Source organism: Ascidiella aspersa, chromosome 2, assembly GCF_963924565.1.
Source record: "Ascidiella aspersa chromosome 2, kaAscAspe10.2, whole genome shotgun sequence".
Classification (NCBI taxonomy): Eukaryota; Metazoa; Chordata; class Ascidiacea; order Phlebobranchia; family Ascidiidae; genus Ascidiella; species Ascidiella aspersa.
Window position 1 is genome coordinate 15770604 of NC_139448.1, and position 17136 is coordinate 15787739.

At 38.2% G+C, this 17136-nt stretch overlaps 1 protein-coding gene across 1 annotated transcript; it reads left to right on the forward strand.

Annotated features, from left to right (window-relative positions):
- The first annotated feature begins 3176 nt into the window (after positions 1–3176).
- LOC146163958 (NAD(P) transhydrogenase, mitochondrial-like) lies at positions 3177–16538 on the forward strand. Its single transcript, XM_083383107.1, has 20 exons — positions 3177–3332; positions 3665–3894; positions 4121–4282; positions 4419–4544; positions 4883–5020; positions 5175–5313; positions 5568–5701; positions 6086–6253; positions 6645–6819; positions 7449–7675; positions 8269–8463; positions 10612–10807; positions 11186–11419; positions 11674–11834; positions 12143–12322; positions 13002–13161; positions 13826–13907; positions 14181–14299; positions 14752–14867; positions 15839–16538. Exons 1-20 carry the CDS (start codon positions 3209–3211, stop codon positions 15974–15976), a joined length of 3204 nt encoding a protein of 1067 aa, XP_083239233.1. The 5' UTR covers positions 3177–3208; the 3' UTR covers positions 15977–16538.
- The last annotated feature ends 598 nt before the right edge of the window (positions 16539–17136 follow it).

Genomic DNA, 17136 nt, shown 5'->3' on the forward strand with positions numbered 1-17136 from the left:
GCTATATGACGGTTATCTCACACCGTCTGAAAGGTAAATGAGGCATCAAAGGCCTTAGCAATCATGGGTTTATAATACCCAGAGCATTTTCGCTTGCAGTCACAAATGAGATAAATCTCGCGTTATGTTGGGAATTGGCAACAAGGTTTGGCCTTCTGCTCTGTTTTCCTTCTTATAAATCATAACGGTTAAGTGACGCAGGAATTTCAGACAAAGTGATCAGGTTATTTTGGGTGAGATATAAAACATCAATCACCATAACACGTGACCAGAGACAATAGCCGCAGTGGCCTTGACACTTTGGAAGTAACGACTTCTGTAAGTGCTGGTTGAGATAGAATCTATCCGTTTATTGGTTTTGAGATTAGATATCACGAGAGGTATTTAACCTCGATCGTAATACTTTCACCTTGAAGACTTTACCAAAAAGGGCCATAATTTTGCAACAATAACTGTAACAGTCTTGCAATTTAAAGCGTCAAACGATTTTTCTCTGCATTACATCTAATCAAACATCAAATTGACAAGCAATAACGCTGGCATACACTTGGTTTCAACAAATCATAACTGATCGGCGTAACTTAAAAATACTTACAAACGAGAAAACTACGCTAGCAAACCAAAATAATTCATACTTTCTATGCAACCTGACAGTATGCATAAACTTTAATTCAGAAGGATTTATTTTTGCGTGTTGTTATCTCAGTAGGGGTCTCCAATGTATATTTCAACAGGTGAGACATGACCACCGTGCTATCTGACTCCACTAAATCGAAACTAAAACAAACTGCCATTGTAATTTAAGGAGCATAACTGTCAGGTCGCTTATAGATTTATTGTACATTCACATAATTCAGCATAGCTCGCTTTCAAGAAAAGAGCTTACAGCGCAGTAAAAACACGTGTTGCCAGTAAGGCATGCATCTGTTGACTGTAGTGTTTAATCCAACAGTAGCGTGACACTATATAGCACAAGAGCGACTGCGATGGAGATTAGCTGAGTCGAATGTCGGCTAGATTTGCCAGAACGGCCACGAAAGAAAATGAGTATCTAGGTGAAATATTTAACACTTTACCAGGCGAACACGCTATAATTACAAGCACAAACAGACATGCGTCGTTTCTTTACACATGGAGTCGAACCGTTTGACACTTCCGGTTCAGGTTCAGTTCTGGTTCGGGTACAATATTATTGGGGTTAAACCTAAAAATATGGGTCAATAACCTATATAGAATAATCATTGAACTGTGACTCATACAGTATTTAATCTAAGTTTCGTGACGTATTAAAAAAATGCAACTCAATATTCAAATATCTGAAATATAAAAAGCTCCGGTTAGTTTAATAAGTAGCCTATTTATATTACTCATCAAATTTCGATCATGGCATAACCTGAATCTCTAAAGAAAATTTGTGACGTCATGCTGAAGTGAATCACTTTTTTGACGGGTTCGGGTTCGGTAAAGGTTCAGGTTCTTTCAAAATATTCGGTTCAATTCCGGTTCGGCTCGTTCAAGTTCGGTTATGGTTCGAAAAAATCTGGCCCAAAACCGTTTCATAAAGTTCCGGCTCGGGTTACTGAACACAACTAACTTTTACATCCGATTATCACAAACCAAACTGACTACGGTCAGCCAGGGCCTCCCCTAAATATGGTATATCCATACATAATCTTGATACCTGCATTTTACCGACTTTTTGCTAATATAATACGACATATTGTGATAACCATTGTTCTGAACACATGTCAATGTGTAAACGGGCCTTTATGAGTTAGTTAGACCAGTTTACAAGAATGTGTAAAATCGAATTCCCCAGTAAAGAAAAATCTAAACCGGCGAATATCGTGGCAAGACATGGAAAGCATTCAGGCGGAAAGAACTTAAGCGAAGGTCGTCAAGCGTTTCATCTTACAAGATTGCTGTTTGGGTTTTTAGAACTTAAAGTTAATTCAATAAGTATACTGTTGCTGTTAGGCATGTTATTAAGGCTGTTTACCCTGCTGACAAAGTAGGGCGCTGGTCTAGAATCCTACCACAACAAACATTATTTGGGTTAGGGCACGGGTTAGCGTTTGGGTTAAGGTGGGTCAAGGATTAGTATTAAATAAAGAATATTATAATACTTCACCCACCCACACCCAAACGCTAACTCGCACCCTAACTCTAATTTTGTGCCTTGATTTCATAACTGTGGTAGGATTCTAGACCAGCGCCCAAAGTAGTTAAAATAATGTAGAACATGTGTGGGCCTGGGAAAAAGCCGAAAGGTGCTATCCAAGAGCCCTTTGTGGAAAGCATGGCAACTGCACCCCACCAACCACCGAATTTGCTTTTTCAACAGACCAAACTTGCAACCATAATATTAAATATTCACTACTATTGTGTTATATGTTACATTAGCGATGGTGCACTTCTTACCTTTGTTGCACCTTGTCACAGATTTTTTCGTCCATGTCGAGAGACTGACACTTGTCTTGGTTCACAAGTTGATTTCCCTACTAGCAATTTAGGAACTAAAAGTTTAAGTATCTAGGTAATAAACATAAAAAAAAATGCAAAAACCTTTAAGTTTTTAATTTAGTATTACCACCACCTGAACCGAAACGCTAACCCAAATATATGTATATAAAAAACCCCAGGTTGGAAACTTTGGATTTTGCGTGGGGGAGATGATTTTGCAGCTTGAATTTGCGCAGCTGTAATAACATTTTCGCCAAAACTTGCGCGGCTGTAATAACGTTATTTGTTAAATATTCACAGCTGAAAATGTAGGAATACGCTAAAAACCGTTAGCGCGACATAAGTTTTGCGCGTTTAAGATTTTTCGTGGGTGATTGCTTTGTATGTTGATTTTACATAAAATGCGCGGCTATGACCGCGGCTCAGCGGAGATTTATCCCCCCGCACAGACTTACTTTCCAACCTGGTAATCACCCGATGTTCCATAACTTGTGGCTACCAAAGATTCACTACAAACTTTTCTGCCTGTGAAGATAAATGAGCCAAACTGCCTACTTTGTATTGTAAATTCAGTAGGCCGGTAATATTTTACGCCGTATAACATCACTGGCATGCGCTTGGGCGGGCATTTCATGCCAAAGGTTTTTGGTGAAAAGGTACTGGAGTCTATTATGTGTATAAATGTTATCAGATAATTTGTTTTATTTAGAATTTATGGTAGGGGGGACTTAACTGTTATATAAACATGGCAACATCAATGCTACGATTGTCTTTAAATAGAAATTCGTCATTATTTGAACAGTCTCGTCAAGCTATTAGAACTACTTTTAAACGAAGATTTAGGAACGGAAGTTCTCAACTGCAAAAAGGTATTTAGTTGGTAAAATGCTAAAAATATTACTTGAATTTAATTATATTTGGCAATAACATTTAAGCCTAACCTAATCCAGTTATTGTTTAGTATTCTATTTTGTAAGTCCGGCTATTTGCATATGTTGGCTACTGCATAAAGATATATAGATCCATATTTTAATCATTTTTAGTGTGTGTATTACTGTCTTATTGTGCAGTGTGCAGGTTATGATATTTTACAAAAGAAAAAAAACTGACATGTCTAGTAAGATTTCAGCACTACATGGATTTATTTTTTAACTAAAATATAAAAAGATTGAAATATGAACCATGTCCTTATTTTTATCAGGAAAACCATACAAGGACATAACTGTCGGTGTGCCAAAAGAAATTCTTGAACATGAGAAGAGAGTTGCCCTGACCCCAGCTGGGGTAAAAATCCTTACCAAGATTGGATACAATATAAAGGTGGAAAGTGCAGCTGGTGCTTTAGCAAAGTTTTCTGATGCCATGTATGAGGAACTGGGTGCGAAAATAACAGACAAAGCAGATGCTCTTGCCTCTGACATTGTCTTGAAGGTACACAATTTAATCAATTAAATCTGTTTTCTTGGTACACTTTACACGGATCTGTAATGTAGCTTGCTAACAATTAATCAATTATAAAGCCAAAAAGGTAAAAGATGATGCTAATCTTCTCGACCTTTTTTGATTAGAAATTTGTTATCAAATCGGTTATCTGTTTTCAAAATGCTTAAAACTCAATTTTTATGTAGAAGTATAACTTGTTTTTGGGGGATTCCAGGTGCGAGCACCATTAGCAGAGGAAATGGAACTCATGAAACCAGACTCTACCCTTTTCAGTTATATTTACCCAGCACAAAATGCCTCACTACTTGAAAATCTTGCTCAAAAGAATCAAACTGTATTTGCCATGGATCAAGTTCCAAGGGTCACCATCGCTCAGGTACTTGAATTTAAATAAATTAGGGTTTTTGAGTATTTTTTTATTATAATAATACTGATTTAAAAGTGTAAAAATTCAAATTCGTTTCACTGTAATATTTTTTTGTGTTTAGTTTAAAATTTGTTCTATATTTTAGTCGTTTGATGTGTTGAGCTCCATGGCAAACATTGCTGGTTACAAGGCTGTGATATTGGCAGCCAATCAGTTTGGAAGGTTTTTTACTGGGCAGATTACTGCAGCAGGAAAAGTTCCACCTGCAAAGGTTTTTTATGTTGTTACTTTTTGCTTCTTTCTTAGACTAATGCATGCTATGTAATGTATTTTAAGCCAGAGATTATCGCAACATATTTCTGTACATTTGCCAAAATTTGAACCATATAAAATAAGGGACCACATGTAAACTAAAACCTACATGTGTCTCCTTGACTTATAAAACAGTACTTATTAATTCACTTCTAAGCCCTAAATTATGTTCCTCTTTTCAATTCTTGATAAAAACGATTGTGGAGATATATTCAGCTTTGAAAGTTCCATAAATCTTATTTTAGAACAACGAGTATTATAACTTAGGAATTTATCTCCAAAATATTTTTATACTAGGTTTTGATTATTGGAGGTGGAGTAGCAGGATTGGCTTCTGCTGGCACAGCAAAGTCCATGGGAGCCATTGTGCGAGGTTTCGACACCAGAGATGCAGCTCTTGAGCAGTTCAAATCTTTGGGCGCTGAGCCACTTAAGGTGGTATAGACTAAATGCTGATTTTTGAACATATTATTTTTTATAAAACAAGTATTTTACGTTTAATTATATGGCACCCTATCTTGTTTATGTTGCTATTGTCTGTCAAATCAAAAATCGCTTTACAACTTTCCCTTACTATTTGTTTTGTCAGGTTGAAATCGAAGAATCTGGTGATGGGGCTGGTGGTTATGCAAAGGAGATGTCAAAGGAATTTATTGAAGCTGAAATGGCACTCTTTGCTGAACAAGCGAAAGACGTTGATATTATCATTACAACTGCTCTGATCCCAGGTTATTTTTGTCATGTTAATGATTAATTATGTGTACACACAAGGGCATTTTTGTATCACATGGACACACCCTCATTTTCCATTTGCTAGTTCATGATGCTGCAGTCCGATTATAATGATAGTATAACTCTCTGCCTTTATATGCTGTCATGACAGTCAAAATAAAACTGTTTCATATATTACTACATAGTTTAAAATCTTGTATTGCATGAATTGCCTTATAAGACCAGGTCAAACCTGTATTTACAATTTCAGGCAAACCTGCTCCGCGTCTCATCACAAAGGAGATGGTCGAATCAATGAAAAGCGGATCTGTGATCGTCGATCTGGCAGCAGAAGCCGGAGGAAACTGTGAACTTACCAGGCCAGGAGAGATGCACAAACACGGGGTGAGTCGATAGATATACCAGTTTTGCCAAACCAAAGAGAAAGTGTAAAGTTACAAGTTTATTCCTTGAAAAAAGATTACCCGTATAGGTAATCGAACCGTCGGCACTAAATACATATTTGTCAGAAGAACCCCTTTATAATTGATACAATGCCTGGCAGCAACAGTATATTCAAAAAGAAAGAGCTCAGTAAAATGTTATTTACTAAACAAGTGGTTAACATATTGTTTTAAACAGAAAGTATTCACATAAAAAAAATAGTTAGTAAAGTGTCTTTCTGGTGCTTTGACAATTGGAAAAGCTGCTGTTACAACCACAATGTCATAAAGGAAAGAGATATCACACCACTATTTTATTCAAAACTTGCGTTACTACGTTTTGCAGGATGTATCGATCATCGGGTATACTGACCTACCAAGTCGATTGCCCACCCAGTCATCCACACTTTATTCGAACAACATGGTGAAGTTGATTAAAGCAATGAGCCCAGACCCTGAGGTGTTTGACTATGTGTTCAAGGACGATTACGGTTACGGAAACATCGATCACGTTGTAAGTTTTGACCACAATCACACAAACTTTAGCATTGTAAAATTGAAAGCATTTTTTTAATCCTTTCAGGTTTCTTGGCCTAAGTAGCAAAATCTTGAATATCCTTTTGTATGAGCTGGTATTTTCAATATTTAACTCTCACCCCATCCATTATACCCGAAAAATCTTTCCCAAACAGTTCTCGATATTTCCAATGTTTTTTGGAAAGGACAGTAGCGTTCGTGTATTGTTAGATTAGCACAAAAATCTGTAAAGTTACTCCGATCCGTTTTCAGTTTCAGTAGCCAAATGTCTCAAAAAACCTATTTTTAAAGTGCGTGTTCGATTTAACCGAAACGCCTTTTTCCATTCACCGCTCACACAAACGAACGTCACTCGCGCCCAATTTCAGGTTCGAGGCGCCTGCGTAGTGCACGAGGGCAACGTTGCATTTCCCAGTCCCCAGCCCCAGAACATCCCTCAAGCAGCAGCCCCCGCCGCCTCTGCAGCCACCCAGGTCGAGCCAGTGGCTCCCGAGTCACCGTTCAGCCTTAAGTTCAAGGAGGCCGGCATTTACACGACCGCCGGTAAAACTTTTGCTCATGATTTTTCGCGCCCGCAGTTATCCAGTTGTGTGCACTGTGCAGTGCTCTTCGCTCTTAATAGTTTTAAAATTTCCCGCCCCCGTATGTACAGTGGTTTTCTTCTTATTCTAATATGGTGAATAAATAATGTATGCTTTTATCAGTCGCGCAGCGATCATTGTTCCTAGCTTTCTTTAGTGGTTTTCGATTGTATTTTATAATTATTTTGGATTTTTATTATTTAAATATTTATTACTATTTGATTTCATAGATAACTAATGATGCAATTTCCTCGGCGAAATTATATCCTAAGTTTTACGACTATGCTGGCTGATTATTGTTTGAAACGCTATTAAAAAATAAATTTTAGAACTTTTATCGTCGGCATTACGTATTTTGTTGGAGGGCAAGATTGCGTTGTTGAAAACATACTAAGTTGATGTGTGTAATAAGTCATTTTGTCGTTAATTGCAATTTAAAACTAAAACAAATGATTCACTTTATTTCCAAACTGCATAACAAGTAACGGCAAAAATATTGCTTGGTTCGTAATCGCATTGGCCATTCGAGGTTACGTACTGTACGAAACATGCTCTTAGTGTGACGCGTTTGTGTTTTCACCTTTTCACCAGGTCTCGGCGGCCTCGTCGGACTAGGAGCCATCTCGCCCAACACCGCCGTCATCCAAATGATCACCACTTGCGGCATCAGCGTCATCGTGGGTTACCACACCGTTTGGGGGGTCGCTCCGGCCCTCCACTCCCCCCTCATGTCGGTCACCAACGCCATCTCTGGCCTGACCGCCGCCGGGGGACTCTGTCTGATGGGAGGAGGCATGTACCCAAATAACTCCGCTCAGGTAAGATCGAAAATGAACTTTGCCGCCGACTGCTACAAATTTCCTGCTTTCTTCTGCTAGGCCTGGTATTTGAAAAATCACGAAGTGTTCAACCAAGCCATTGCAAATACAGTCCTGGTAAAATGTTTTTCGTGTAGCGTCCTTCTAATCAAGCGATTATTGAGGGGTGCATAAATGCGAATTGCCATATTTAATGTAGAAGAAACATGCATACACGAGCTGCAGGATCGCGCGTTTTTGAAACCTTTGTTTAAGAATAAAGACTTGAAAACTATAATATTACCTTAAAACATTTATATTTGCGTATTTTACATAAAAATTTGAGATTATAAGAAGCATAAAAATATTTTCGTTTTGACGACACATAAAGTGAGATCTCCTAATTGTTCCAGATGATATTTTCGTATTTTACCTAAAAACTTATAAAATATAAACTTATTTTTCCTTTGATGACACGTAAATCGAGATTTCTTAATCGTCGCAGATGCTATTTGGGTATTTTACACAAAAAATTGGAATTGGACATGAAATGATACTATAAAAAGTATTTTCCCTTTGATTTCATGTAAAGCGAGATATCTTAATCGTTGCAGATGCTCGCAGCGGCGTCGACCTTTATTTCTTCTATCAACATCGTGGGCGGTTTCATGGTGACGCAGCGCATGTTGGACATGTTCAAGCGGCCTGACGACCCTCCGGAGCACAACTATCTTTACGCCATACCCGCCGCTGCTTACCTGGGCGCATACCTATTGGGCTCCATGAACGGCGCTTCCAACTTGCACCAGGTAAGCTCATAAATATCTTCAACGCAGTTTTGAAAAAATTATTCGCCATATGTGTGTATTGTATAAGATACATGTAGACTTGGCTAAAAACCTTTAAGTTCAAAAATACTAGGTCTTCATCTTACTGGCTATATATTACTGTAAGGGCATATTTAGATGTAATTATTTCGACGTTGGTGTGATTTACTTGCTTGTGCAAATAGCCTTATAGTGTGTGCTATGTAAATCAAAAAACATTAGGAAAGATTATAATTGCAATTTATGTCACCCTTTATGTCGTTACCTTGTTTTGCATTTTCTGCCCTCCCTCCACAATTCTATCAATATAGCTTCAGGCACAATTAGAAGCGTGTACTCTTGGCAAACACTCTTAATAAAACACTTTTTGTTTGCAAACAAAAGCAATGTAGGTGTAAATATTGAGAACACTGGTCTACACAAAATTTTTGACTTTGAAAGTAACTTGGGGTCACTGATTTCAAATCTGTAATTATTTTTTGTCTAACACGTCAGGATTTTAAGATATGTCACTTCCCCTAAAAAAAGAAAAATTGAACGTTTTGGTCAAAAAATGTAAACACATTCTATATCCTACTAGACAATTACCTATAGTTCATGACATATCTGTAAGGTAATGAGCAAATAGATCTATTCACAAATATAATTTATATATGTAAGTTAACATATCACTTAAATAAAACACGGAAACACTAAATCAGTTACAAAAAATCAATGACGGAAAATTTTTTCTTTTCAATAATTTTCTGTTGTATAATGCTTTTTAAAAGCCAATAGTCTGACATCATGTGGCAGTCCAATCGCCCTTGGTAGCGCTCTTCCATTTTTTTTTATGTCCTGGTGACAACGCGTCTCCTACTCCTTACCAATGCTGCCAAAGTTTTCGGAAAATAATGCTCATATTGCAACTGATAGCTTAAAAGCTGGAGAGAAAATCTTGCAACAGATCTTTGTAGTTCTTCTGTGTCAGTTTTCTTGCTTCCAAGAAAATTGTGTATAGCTTCAACAAAGACTTTCGAACCTCCAGCTTCCTTTGAAGACATAGATGACACTAAATTTAAGTCTTTTAGAAATCGACGAATTTGGGCCCATGGCATATTCAAGCTTTTAGCTTTTCCTAGTCAACACAGGAAACTTTAAGCAGATAGATTTGAAGCATTCTCCATTAGAGTTGAGAGCTTTGACATATTGCCTTATGGGCCCACGTTTGATATGCCAAGGTGGAAGGATGATCTTTTCTACTGTCATCAGTAATGGGGTAAAACTATGGGGTAAACAACTCTTTTGGGGGAAACACACAGTCCAATGTTGCTGTTTGGATCCCAATAGCAAAAAAACAGGAATACTTAGTCCATCCAGATTGTTGTTGAAGTAAAAATGTCACCGTTTTCAAGTCGAAAGCCTACATCTTCGTGTTCGTCTTGATAAATCTGATTAGGATTTTGTGAAATTTTTTTGATAAATTTGTGGAAGATGAATAAAAACAGGAAATTGAACTTTGTCGCTATGAACAATAGGTCGAAACTCGCAAGGTACCGTGAGTATTTTTAATGGTAGATGCACCCCTAAGCCATGTGACCTGAAACCATGTGACCTGATGCCAGTAAAAAAAAACTCATTTGGAGTTAATGGTAGGGGTGCTCTAATCTGGCTTAATTTTGTTGTATTTCTTTTCCAAAACTAATATGACAAGCATTCAGAGAGCTTTAACACACACGCAAACCCATTAGGGTAGTCAACCCATAATGTTAGGTTGTAAAATTAAAATTGGTCATTACTAAAAAACCTGACGTGATGGAGGTAATCTGACTTCATATTCGGATTCACCGACCCAAAATTAGTTAGAATCAGTTGACAAAATCAAAACCGGACGAAATTTTTTTTTTGTAGACCAGTGTAATAAGTTACTTGTCACAACTACGAAATTAATAGGTTGGCTTTTACTTAATTCGAAAAACTATTAAAAAACATTTATCACATAAAATTAAAGAACTGTTGCTCGACTGCCAAAATGTCTGAAAAAACCTGGAGGCCAATTAAAAGATCCAATCATAACATAGTGACAAAACTTGAAATCTTAAACTTCAAAATCGATTTAAATAAACATGTTTTTTATCATGCCTATTCCAGATGATGTACTTCGCCTCGGGCTTGTGCTGTGTGGGTGCTCTTAGCGGCCTTTCCAAGCAAACTACAGCACGTTCGGGCAACGCACTTGGCATCATTGGTGTGTCGGGAGGTCTCGCCGCTACCCTGGGTAGCATAGCACCTTCCACTGACTTGCTAACGCAGATGGTGGCCGCCATGAGTTTGGGTGGTCTAGCTGGTAAGTTAGGATAGTTACTTTAAAAGAAAAACGACGAAAATTTTTTTTTAGCCGATAATGGCTCTTGCCAACATAAACGCCGGTGCCTCGTTTTGTAAATCAGCTAATCAGTACCGCTCGTACAATTAGCTTATTTAAGCTTACAAAAATAAAAACTACAAACTTCTAACTTCATTTCACGACCAGTATAAACCACACTTAAAATTTTGAAAAACGCCCGACGTTTTTTTGGTTAAAGACGGCAGTTACCTAACACTACGAACCACATTCTTTTAAACAACCAATGGTAAAATATTCGTCAAATGTTCGACGCCGCAAACAATTAAAAACCTGAACCTTTGCTGGGATTCAATCACAAACTTTGTCATTTCGTCACAGGCCTCGGCATCGCCAAGAGCATCGAGATTACCTCTCTACCGCAGCTGGTGGCCGCCTTCCACAGCTTGGTCGGCCTGGCAGCCGTGATGACTTGTGTGGCCGAGTTCATGATCGAGTACCCGCACCTGGCCGACAACGAGTTGGGCAACATGATCAAGTTCGTCGCCTACCTTGGAACTTACATTGGCGGGGTCACCTTCACTGGATCGCTCGTCGCCTACGGAAAGCTCCAGGGTAAATCTTTGTCGTGATTTTTTGATTTTCGATCGTGTGAGTTTGCCAAAATAGCAAAAAGAGTCAACATATTGTTATTCACCTTCAAATATTTTCACTACAAAGACTGCTCCGTTATTTTATACTCATTTTCATTTTTTATTAAACGTGCGCAATTGAACTATGCATGCATATGCCATTAACAGCGCGGTAATTCCTATAAAAAGTTTTAAAACAAAATACACTGCAACCATTAGAAAAGTTCTCTTTCTCAGGTGTTCTCGACTCTGCTCCCCTGATGCTCCCAGGCCGTCACGCCCTTAACGTTGGTCTCCTCTCCGGTAGTTTCCTCCCCCTCATCCCTTACATGATGGATGCCTCTTACTCCACCGGCCTTATGTGCCTCGGAACAACCGGACTTCTCTCCACCGTTATGGTAGGCTCTGGTTTCTCAGAAACTTGTGTCGCGGGCGCAAATTTAAGATGAGACAGAATTGCAATTTTCTGCCTGATGATTTATTGTCAGTGATGAAAACCTATGCATTGTATGTTTTTTTTTTTATTTACTCCCAATATTTTTCCTACATTCTCATGCAACGCTAGTCAACGAAAAGGCGCGATGAAGCAACTACCTCTAAGTAAGGAACCCAGATCTATTAAACGTGGCATAACATTAAGAACACAATAGTTGACGTGTAAAAAAGTATTTCGCTTTAATCTGATAATGTATATTATGTTCTTCAGGGAGTAACATTAACGGCGGCTATTGGCGGCGCCGACATGCCCGTGGTCATTACGGTGCTTAACAGCTACTCGGGCTGGGCACTCTGCGCCGAGGGATTCCTGCTCAACAACAACCTCCTCACCATCGTCGGCGCGCTCATCGGATCTTCGGGCGCCATCCTTTCCTACATCATGTGTGTGGTGAGTTGCGTGTGAAGCATTGGTTCCGTTTTTGTTTTCATGTTTTAACTGACCGCCAACTTTTTTGCCTCGGTCGAGGTGTCCGATAATATTGGATTAACATCAGTTTGAGGCTGATAGGCAAAACGTAATGTCAAGTGGTGAGGTATCAGAACTGATCCGATAGGGTGATATTGGTTCCGTATCGATACCGTATAAATTCAACCATGATTTGTCGGCTAACAACGATTTCTACCATGAAAGGTAAATTTATTTGAAAAACAATATCCTTTTAACGATATGCAATATTGTGGCCAAAAAACTTGCCGTTTAATCTTTCAATTTCATTTATTTTGCTTGTTTCAACATTCTAATAACTTCATTTAGTATCGGATCAGATCGCGATACTTTTGTACAAAAAGTCGGCTATCGGAATCGGAATAAAATGTTAAGTAATGCACACTTCTAGTTGTTGGTATTGGCCTAACGACGTTACATTTGTTTTCCATTAGTATAAATTATAAGTAAATCTTTTCATACTTTAATAGAATTCTGCTTGTGCATTAAAGTTAAATAGGGTTGCGTTTTATGCTGGTTCATTAATCCACTTAACCTACTGCACTCTCCTAAGAGACGATTAAAGTTCATGGCAGATTTGATTAAAAGGAACCCTACTTAAGCGGCCTGTTGTTACCCACAGGCCATGAACCGATCGTTGATGAACGTGATCCTGGGAGGTTACGGAACCAGCACAACCGGAGGTGGCAAGCCGATGGAAATCACCGGTACCCACACCGAAGTCAACATCGACGAGACCGTGGACATGATCAAGGACGCCGAGAACGTTATAATCGTGCCAGGTGAGCGACCTCGCAATGTTCGCTTGGCAAGTCTCACCTTGTAGTAGGATTTGTCCGGTGTCAACTTTAGAAAAACAGTACCTATCGGTATCAGTATTACTGAAATTTTCATGCGTGTTTGGTGCAGACCAAAGGCAGCATTAGACCTATTGCTAACATTTTATTTTTCTTATTGACTTGTGCTATCGCTGTATGAGAAAATGTCTAAAACACATGAAATAAATCTAACTTAACTGCGGTTTTTGACGGTAGCCCATTGGGTCCATAAACGCTATTTTTGGTCCCTTTTGAAAAGCTGGCGTCACAAAAGCTGTGTATTTCAGAGTATAGTTGCCTGACAAGAAATGGAACCTTTTACATACAGTGGGGTTAAGACCAAACCAAAACAAAACTGTTTTAAATCTTTGCAATATACACCAAAATGCCAAGTATTCAAATCAGTCACATAGTTTTTAGTCACCTAATCCCAAATAATGTATTCTGACTCTATATTATTTTTTGCTTAAACACCGTTTTTTCATGTCGGATCGTATCGCGTGGAAATTAACCATCACCTGTTTGACAAGGCCATAGTAACAAACCTGATTGTTAGCTAACACCCGACGCAAAAGCCGCGGTTTAGCAAAGACGTCGAAAGTTGTATGGCTTGCTGTTTTGTTGGCAGGTTACGGTCTGTGCGTCGCAAAGGCTCAGTATCCTATCGCCGATATGGTCTCAATCCTCACCAAAGCTGGAAAAAACGTCAGGTGAGGCGCTTGCGGTTTAATTCCTAAACAATGATTATATCAAAGATATTACCCTTTTCTGTAGAACTACCTTTCCAAACTTGCAGTGAATTCCGAAAATTTATGCCGCCTCAAATTTCATCAATTCTCTAAAAGACCATTATATAACAGAGTTACATTCTACTGATTTTTATTCAAACAAACATAATGTTAAAATGTTAAAAACTAAAGATTTTTGCCTTCTTTCGCATACTCTATGCTCCGTTCTAATAAGTATTAATGCGTTGTCCTTAGGTTCGGAATCCACCCAGTCGCTGGAAGAATGCCGGGACAACTCAACGTGCTTTTGGCCGAAGCTGGAGTCCCCTATGACGTAGTGTTGGAAATGGACGAAATCAATGACGACTTCCCTGGTAAGGAATCTTAATCCACCTACTAAACAGAATCTACGAAATACAGTATCAATATGCGCCGAACGTGTTGTGCAGAGGGTTTTTAGACGCCCTGGATTTCTTGTAGAGCGTCAAAACGCATTCAAAATCGATCAAGGTATCAATAAATATTCAAAATAGTTTCTGTAGCATAGTCTTAGTTAACCAAAAATGTTTCAAACTTAGTATGTTTTTAAAATTATTGTTACGTTTTGCCCATTTCAAAAAAAATTTCTGCGAAAAATATAAAATTTAAATGGTTAGCTCAGTGATAAGAGGCAAAATCTGTTATCGAAGGGTCACATTTTTTATCGAATTGATATAACGCCCTGGAATTTTGAACGTTCGGCGCCTATGTATAGTATAGTACTATAGGTGATCAAGATATATTTGTAAACCCTATGTAAACCCTACCACTTGTTGTTTCCCGACAGAAACGGACTTGGTGCTTGTGATCGGGGCGAACGATACGGTGAACTCTGCGGCACAGGAAGACCCCAACTCGATCATCGCTGGAATGCCCGTGCTCGAAGTGTGGAAGTCAAAACAGGTAACGAGAATTGTTGGTCGTTTGTACTTTGGGGAAAAGCAAGGCTTTAAAGGCTTACAGCAAGTTACAATAACTTGTCATGCAAGAATGACAAAAAATATAATTTGGGACACTTTTTAAATTAATTAATCTCACTTTGCTTTTACGCTCGTTCTACAATTCCATCTCCAATCTTTGCGGATAAGTACATTTTAAGTGTCATATTTGTTTATTTAGACTCGTAGTTTTTTCAAGTTTTAGGAGTTTGACGAAGGTCCTTTAAACAAAAAAAAAGCAACAACACAATTAATCAATAATATCAAAACGATATTATTATGCTTACTTTATACAACACATTAAGAGCTTTGACTGAGTTTGTCCTACGTTGTTCGTATTTTTTCTAAGCAGTTTAAACAAAATAGGTTTACGGTTTTCGTGTAAGAATAACAAATAAATTGTCATTTTATAAACTTTGTCATGTATTACATTTTTGCCTACAGTCAAGAACAATACAAAGGCTACTATTGACATAATAACACATTGTTAAACTCTGCGTCTAATGGTGTAGTTTTTGTTCGCTTGTTTTTCAAAAGTTCTGGCAAACTTTTTATTTTACTCCGATAAAAAAATTGTTTGATTGTGGGTAATTGCAATTAAATCAACAATGTATATGTATCGCTTTTAGGTGTTCATTTTTATTATGATATAAAAACTATTTAATAACGCTTAATATTGATATCGATTTTAATGCACGTTGTCACTTTTAGGTGTAAATTGTTATGTCAATTTTGTGTGTTTTTTTTCAAGGATTTCAGGACTAATTTTATTTCTTTCCGTAAAACGGACTTATTTAAATCAACCTAGTACTGAACCTTATTTGGGCCGTCAAAATTACATCCCGGGACCAGTTTTACTATACGTTTATAGTGACAGACATTGTAGTACAATATACACCGTTACTTCTTAGCGATTATTTTACGAACTATTCGCAGGTCGTGGTCATGAAGCGTTCGCTCGGAGTAGGTTACGCAGCTGTCGACAATCCCGTATTCTACAAACCCAATACCGCCATGTTGCTTGGCGACGCCAAGAAGACGTGCGACGCATTGCACGCATCACTGGCTTCATGATGACATCACCAACCATGTCAGATGACGTGCGAGCCTTCCTTTCCCCATTCGTGTTTTTTAGCCCACTTAAAATGATTCAAATCTGTGTCTAGCCCTTTGTACCGTCGTTTAGGCGGTTTTTGGATTTTATACGAATGATGTTCTAATCTTTTCTTAACGATATCTATCCACTCTATTTCATTTCTGTATTCGCTGTAACCGTTTGCGAGTGTTTTAGTGTCTTTGCCAAATGTTTATTTCTGGACTTGCAATTATGCGAAAACGAAAGCACCAAACACAGTAGCATAGTAATGTTATAATATTGAATGATGATGTTTTTACCTTTTTCTGATAACCTGTTTTAACGATATTCTGCAAAGTAAATCAAATCGTTTTTTCTGTAGTTGTTTGGTGCGTATCTAGGGTGTGCCTTGATTGTGTCCTTTGCTACGGAAACTGTTTACTCGTTCGTGAACCCCGGCGCTTGCCGTGAACGTTGTCAGTGTTCGTTCTTCTGTATATGCCTTTTTGATCAAGCGGCATTTGACAGCGGTAATAGAAAATAAACCCACTGAAATTTTATCACGAATCCGACTACAATGTTCTTGCGAAACAAGAAGTTGTGTCACTAATAGATAGTGAAGTATTGCATAATGAAGATACAGAAATATGAAAACAATTAAATAGCTTAACCAGGGCTGCGGAGTGTTTTTGACAAATCAGAAAAAGCCCAATCCGGCTCCGGCCCAAAACCGATCCTGTCTAGTTCCGAGTCCGGTTCCGGCTCAACAGTCCTGTAATACACTTATTCACTAAAACGGTGGATATACTGCAATTTCCTCATATATTTGTTATGTTACTCATTCACCCACAATGCGTGGTCGGAAAGTATACACACCCTATGCTATTCTTTTTACGATTTGCAGCCTTGCCGGTCCCTACTTAGTACTGTGCGGGAATACGTCAGGTTACCTGACAATTAAACCAGCTGCGACTTCGCAGCCATGAGCTGCACAAAACTACTTGGACTTTAAAACGTGTTTTAAAAATCATTTTATGCACAGATCTTAACATATTTAAATTTAGTCTAACTTAACAATTAGCGAAATTTGTTCCAGAAAATGTGCAAGAAATTCACGCACTACAGCAGCACGTATTAGTTTAAACTAGGTGATCGCCAA